This window comes from Hippoglossus hippoglossus, chromosome 4 (genome assembly GCF_009819705.1).
Source record: "Hippoglossus hippoglossus isolate fHipHip1 chromosome 4, fHipHip1.pri, whole genome shotgun sequence".
Lineage (NCBI taxonomy): Eukaryota > Metazoa > Chordata > Actinopteri > Pleuronectiformes > Pleuronectidae > Hippoglossus > Hippoglossus hippoglossus.
Genome location: NC_047154.1, coordinates 1,014,589 through 1,022,053, shown reverse-complemented (window position 1 = coordinate 1,022,053; position 7,465 = coordinate 1,014,589). Strand labels below are relative to the sequence as shown.

Below are 7,465 nucleotides of genomic sequence, written 5' to 3'. Positions count from 1 at the left end.
CTTCTAGGAACGACTGAATGACTGAAATGTTCAGGGTCTATCAGGAGATATTCAGCATTGTATAATGCTCCTGCTACAGTTGTATCAATATAGTGATGAAAGACTTTTCTTCCCATGACAACCAAGTTTAACTAAAAAACTCATCCCTTAAAGTAACGATGGGGAGAACACGTGGGCTCTGAGCAGGACCTGACTGCAGGACATGCACGTGGCAAAACAGTAAGAGTGTGATTGATCATGGACACACAGAATACAGACACATATATAAAACATAACATGAAACTACAACACAGCGGCTCTGAGTGAAATAGAAAGTCAAACTGTCTCACTCAAACATCAGTTTTTGCTTCAAGTAGCTCACAGAAAAACAAGGTGAGTGGTTCAGTCCATGTTAGAACATTAAGCTATGATACGTCACAAACTTTTTCACATATTTCCAGTTTCCAGCCTAATGACACCTGATGTCAGCAACTTAAAGACTTTTACAAACACTCTTTATAGCTCTAGAGTGACTTCAACTTCAACTCAACAGCAAATTCACAAAACATCAAGTGTGATGTTCTTTTAAAACAAAAACATGTCAACAGTATAATAAGAAATAAAACCTGTGTTAAAAACCCTCGCTCTCTATGAAGAAAACAAGGTCAAATGTAGAAAAAATAATTCCCTCATGTTGCCTTTCATTTGTTGAATGTGGTGTATGTCACAGCAGGATTAGAGTAGAGGCATAGTTAGCTCTGTTGGTCTATATACACTTTGACAGCAGGGGAGAGAGTTCCCAAGGTCATCACATAAAACTCTCCACAAAACTATCTCACACTCCTGGACAAAGAAAATATATCTGTACAATTTCTCACTGTCAATCATTTGAACTGTTACTTCAACCTGCCAGGTACCAGGAACATTAGAGGGAATCTGTATAATGGATGTATCAGTTTTTTGCTCCAATAATGTCACAAAAGTGAAATGTGAACATATCCCTCTATTGTTGGTTAATAATGTTATCAATGACTAAGTCTGACCTGGAAGAAAGAAGCGGAGGGTGTGGACCAGGGGCCAGATTCTCAGACACTAATGACCCCTGGTGTGGGATAAAAATAAAAGGAAACTCAATATTCTGAGAAATATGCTTCATTGTACCCAGAGACAGATGAGAAGATGATTTTCAATTTGCCTGCTTTAGCATGTAGTGGAGTGAAAAGAAGTCAACTAATAAAACTCATCTGAGTCTGGATCAGTGAGCGTTTCCTGAGGGAAAAACAGGGAGAGCAAACTGAAGTGAGGTGAAAATCCTTAATCCTGAGGAGTGAAAATCCAGATTCAGTCTTCTCCATATGCCTCTATATTCACATATACTTTTGCAACACGTCATTCTATAGCATTTCATACCAGCAAAACAACCCAACACTGAATACTAAGTGACACAGTCCATACATCAGAATCAGTGATATGTCCATGTCACACATACACATCCGGAAAGAAATCCTCTGAACCATGGCAGTAAGAATTGTGCTGTGATTTTTCTTCACTGCTACTTGTAAGAATGGAAGCAGCAGTATTGTGAGCCTGTTTGCCATATTTTCCACCACTGTCAGAGAAGGTGGAGAAGAAAAACCACGAATGCACAAATGCAAACTGCCAATGTGATGTGTCGGGTATGCTTTTCTTATCTGCTCAGGCCAGTGAGTGGATCCAACACTGTCCGGTCACCATAGTGCTTATACACAGTACCTGCTCCTCCTTCTCTCCTTCAGTATTCTGTCTCTTCATGTCAGCACTGAGTTTTGCAGTGATGATTCTCGGGCTCACGTCTTCTTTTTTCTTTCTTTTTTTTTTTTACTTAGGGTCAGTGGCAAGACTTGCCCAGAGGGTCTTTCTGCTCCTCATTTATTGAGTCATTGAGTGTTGGAGAATGTAAATAGTGGGGGTGCAGGTGTCAGTCATATAGATGTCAGTCATGTTGTCTGTTTGTTAGCCTGTCTACGCACTGTCTGTCTATGTGTGGCGGGTCATGCGTTGGACATCTCGGCCTTGCTGAGGGCGATGGCCAGCTCCAGGTCTTCCTGCTCCTGCAGTCTGAGCCTCTTCAGTCGCTCGCGCTCTGCTCGCTCACTCTCTCTCTTAGCCCACTCCAACTGCTGAGCCTCATTCCCAAACTAGGAGGAAGAGAGAGAGAGAGAGAGAGAGAGAGAGAGAGAGAGAGAGAGAGAGAGAGAGAGAGAGAGAGAGAGAGAGAGAGAGAGAATATAGGCCTTTGTTACGTGTGTGTCCATTCTGGCTTTATTCTACTAGATAGGGGGGAGCACAACATTTTTTTCTTTACCAGAACAGCTACAATGATGGAGCACAGTGGTGAGGAGGAAGATAACAATATCGAGTGTGGGATTTTATAAGGATCTATGTGTAAAAAAGGCTATTACAAGCTTCTTTTTGATGGAATATGTTGCAGAGCTGTTCTACTGGATTGTATTTTATAGGTGGACGTGGCCAGGAAGTGTATGTTGACCAACAAGAAACAAGACATTGTGTGTTAAGGACAGAGGATGCCGCACCTTGTTAAGCCCTATGAGACAAATTGTAATTTGTGAATATGGGCTAAACAAATACAATTTGATTGATTGATTGATTACTGACATTGCAGTAAAGAAAAGTCAAAGAAATTTAAGACATTTAAAAACATTGAAAATGTTCTTCTCAGTAAACATTTGGGTGCAAGTCTTTAAAATTAAAGAAATAAAATAAGAAATGCTTATTTCAGTTATTGTTATCATTATTAATAGTGACCTTAAGGTGAGTTCAAAAAGGAGTTTACTGTTAATAAAAGAGCAGGGAAGTGAGATGCAGTCCAACATGTTTGCTTCACTCATGTCACAAACTGAGCTTTTCAATTCAGTTACTGATCATTTCTGACTGATCTCAGCAAGATGTAAGAACTAACAAAAAAAAATGTCAACATTCAGCTGAAATACCTTTTAAGTCATACCATGTGGACAGTGACCAAACTGTCATTTAATGCGAATTTCATTGAGTCAAATATCTTACCTTAACTTTTTCAGGTCCTGTCAGAGAGATGGATTACAGAACAGAGAGATTATAAACCACAAATCCCTCAACTACGTGGATCAATGATAGTTTACCAGTCATCACAGCGCATACACACAAGAACACAAGCACACACACACACGCACACGCACACACACACACAACACACAGGGATGCCTGCAGAGTTTCACTGTCTTGATGATTACACAATCTATCCTGACTTCTTACAATGCGAACAAGTTGAAGTATACACCTGAGGCCAATAAGGGCCTCAGGTGACTGAGATGGACAGATGCAACAGTGGGTGATCCCTTCAAGTAGAGACAAACTACAGGGAAAGAGCAGCTCGACATTCTACACAACAGTGTGACTGATGGGCAAATGCATCTATCCATGATAGGAGAGATCACACACAAATGAGAAATCCTATGTGTGTGTGTGTGTGTGTGTGTGTGTGTGTGTGTGTGTGTGTGTGTGTGTGTGTGTGTGTGTGTGTGTGTGTGTGTGTGTGTGTGTGTGTGTGTGTGTGTGTGTGTATATATATATATATATATATAGTCTTTCCAGTCTTGTTTTCAGCCTGGTTTTCATACTTTATGTCATTTGGTAAAACTGGAACTAAATTCTGCAAATGATAAAGAATAAAGCCTACAGGGCAATAAAAGCTGCAATTCATAATGATGGTTTCCAATTCTAATTTAAGCATTTTAAAGAGCAAGTTTAAGCTCTTTCAAAAGTGGATTTTATTTCTAAACAATGGTTAATTTGAATGCCCTTTACTCAGAAAAAACACATTCAAGTGTATTCACACTGATGACCATGAGTTTAAAATGGATATTTGTATGTTTATAGAAAGGGCAGGAATGAGGTGGTTTTCTGCTTTCAGACAGTGAGTGGTTACCGCTGCATCATCACACTTAAAAACCCTAACCCTCAGAATCAGGGACAACACAGACTGCTGCTTTCCACTTTCCATCATCACACATCTAACAGCCGCTGAAGCTTCAAATAGGGGAAGTGATTAACTTCCCCTATTTGAAGCTAATACTAATACTAATACAGCAAGTTTTGCTAACTGTTACTAAATTATACTCTATATACTATACTAAATGATACTATAACTGAATATTCAGATTTTGAAGCTGATTATGTTTGACTATGGTTTATTTCATTTACCAATTCTGTTTAGGGTGAGTTGTTTTATCCTGATGACTTACAGTTAACCTGGGTAATCCTGTATCATTTCCCTCAATGTACTTTCTGTGGTTGCAGAGATGAAAAAGTTCATCTTGAAGTCAGCAGCAGCACACGACAGGGCAGCAGCGGCCTTGCCACTGCCATGACCTCAGGAGCACATCTGCCACTGTGTTTAGTTTAAAAACAGAGGAAGTGGTAGTGGAAACAGCTTACTGTCTGAAAGCTCCTTTACTTTCAGGAGCTTTGGTAAAACAGCTGAGAAGAACAAATAAGAGAATGATTTAATAACAGTATTATTTAATAGTAAAAGCTGGAGAAACTGTGAACCATAACAGGAACACTAAATACTTTACAGGCCTGTTTTCCTAGCCAATAGTAGTATGCAAATATTTTACTTAGATTCTACATAAACTGAATGAAAGGGATTTCCAATTAACCTTGATGAATAATGGTTTTATTTCAACGCAGTGAGGCAGTTAGTATCTGAGCTCCCATAAGAAACAGATGGTGAAGTAGAGGTATCCGGTTAAAAAATAAGGACAAGCGGAAGGATGAGAGTGGTGACAAACATTACATTCAAATGATAAAAAAAAGACGTGCATTATAGAAACAAACAGCAAACAATTGCTACCTGCGCGCGCGCACGCGCGCGCACACGCACACACACACACACACACACACACACACACACACACACACACACACACACAGGGATGGCAGACTCCAGAGCTGTGAGTTGAGAAGTGATATTGCTGTGTCTCATGTTATATCTGACTCGTGGCTGAACACAATCAAACGTTATTCCCTGATTAGTAAACAGTGATTATTTAGCTAAAACGTTTTGATCTCACTTTCTAATACACAGTGACACGAAGAGAAAGTCACACTATTAATTAAAACTAAGGAATTATTGAGTTTCTGTAGTTATCTGCCTATGGCTTTCATTTATTCATTCACAATTTTGTACACTTACATATCATTTAGCTGATGCTTTTATCCAAAGCAACTAACAATAAGTCTACATTTTACCATGAGCATTATTCAAACACACTTCTGATATTGGCCCTCAGCCCCTGTGAAAGTCCACGGAAACCCTGACAAAGCAGAGATATTCTTCCTGTCAAAACAAACAACAACCACAAAATGGGCTAACACCCTTTCCTGCACTAGAGGAAGATGATGACAGTCACAATGCAGCTCTGCAAACTGCACAACTTTGATACCCAACAGCAGTTTCTCTAGTGGGTTCAAATATTGTCAGTCCAGTTCACCTCTCATTATCAAACCAGATCTGTCTGCTTGTTTTGGCTGCTTTTCATGTATAAGCTGCCATTGTTCTTGCAACAGTGAGGGGCAGGGTTCCTGCAGGACATGGATAGCTTAGCTTAGCTTAGCATTAAGACTTGAAGCAGGTTGAACAGCTAGCCTGGCTGATACATTGTTTAATCTATAAACAAGATGATTGGGACTATTGCTCAACGAAGTTAACTCTATTAATTCACCCAGAACATTTCTGGATATAGAGTGGGCCATCTGATTCAATAAGTGAGCACAGGTTACTCACATAACTTCCCTACAAACCTATTTAGTTTGGTGCACAAATAAATGCTATATCGTACTACTACGCCTTCATTTGAAAACAGTGTTTTCAAACTAAAACGACCTCTGAGTGTTTTGGTTCTCTATCAGTTTTAATCCCAAATTCAATACCAACGCGCCTGAATACTTGACCACTCACTCAAAATGGGCTAATGTATGTAATCTAATTGATGGAAATCCATCAGAGTGACAGCCATTTAACAAGACATCTAAAGATACCTTCATGAGGTCTGGGTTACATTTTATAGACTACTATATATTCTTAATTTTAATCCATAATCAAAATGATTGTTAGTGGCAACCCTGATCTGAATAATGATCTTTATCTAATGGCCTTTACCTTCAAACTTGGTATTAAAAAGAACTCTGGCCACACCATGACTGGATCTTACAAAATAAATTAAGTGGATGGAACCATTGTACTCATCACCCAAGAAAAAGCAAGACTAAAATATACTAATCACCTGTTAATACCAGGTGGAAATGTTGTCACCTCAAGATTATACATTAAACATGTTGGTGCAATACCTTGTCTTTCGACTGAGATACATCCAGTTACACTACCTCTGCTACATCCTCTGCTCATCAGCCTTCATCAGTCTTTAGCAGAGAATTACTATGACTTAAATCTAGAGACCATTCTGGTGTCTGTGGTGAGCTGTGTGGCCTTAACACTGATAGTGAAACAATATCACCAATCTCAACTTACAGAATTGAAGTCTGCAAAACCAGAGGTAGAGTCTTTAGGGGCTTTACTTGATGAGGATGGAGCAAAAGGGTCTTTGCCACTGAACGGGTCTCCCAAGCCCTTTTTACTCTGAAATGGATCGATGATGTCGCTGCCGAACGGCTGGAAGGGGTCACACGGTTTGGAAGGGTCGGCTGTGCCAGACATGCTCACTGGTGTGCTCTTACCTGAAGACATAAAAGACAAATGTAAATGTCATCACAGAGAAGACACTTTTCAAATCATCAACAAGGCTCTCTGTTTGTTTCACCCAATGAAAGCTTTCTAGAACAAACAACCTTCTCATAGCAATGATGTGACCTTGTCATGTGACAAACATTTGACAGCTGACTGGAAAGTAAAAAATTTGAATAGTAAAAGGCATTCTTTACAAAGATCAGGAGAGGTCAGGACATATAGATGCCTTCTGGGAAGCACAGGAATATTTTGCTTAGTGATGATGAAGATATGCTAAGAGAAACAAAGACAAAAAAAGCAAATATCACAGGTGTGAAGACTTAATATCTACAAAGAAGGATGTAAACAGACTAAGTGATTGTGTTAACTGATAGCTGAGAAACAATATGAATCAACACGGCAGCTGCCACCAGTAACTCTCACCTTAGTGAACTTAGTGAGGTTGTATGTTGATAACACATGATTCGATGTGAGCGAGCACCAAATTCGGTGCTTCTCATAATTCTGCCCACGCCCTGCTTCACCAACCCTGTCACCTCAAAGTTATCTCCCAGCTTCTGAAAGCCACACGAGTTTCACCTCCACACATGTTCACACACAAAAAACAAAACCACAGTGAGCCTTTCTTTAACCGATCCAAATAGCTGGTGTAGGAAAAAACACACAGCAAGAAAAATACATCCAAAGGACCAAAGCCAAAAG

The 7,465-nt window shown here is 39.6% G+C and overlaps 1 protein-coding gene across 1 annotated transcript in view; it reads right to left on the bottom strand.

The window, feature by feature from the left end:
• Nucleotides 1-1,843: 1,843 nt before the first annotated feature.
• The window catches only part of LOC117760781 (epidermal growth factor receptor substrate 15-like 1), a 31,829-nt gene continuing 26,207 nt past the window's right edge, over nucleotides 1,844-7,465 (bottom strand). Inside the window, 3 exon segments of the mRNA XM_034584090.1 lie at nucleotides 1,844-2,156; nucleotides 3,043-3,059; nucleotides 6,595-6,753. Coding sequence (XP_034439981.1) covers nucleotides 2,010-2,156; nucleotides 3,043-3,059; nucleotides 6,595-6,753 — 323 coding nt within the window. The 3' untranslated portion in view covers nucleotides 1,844-2,009.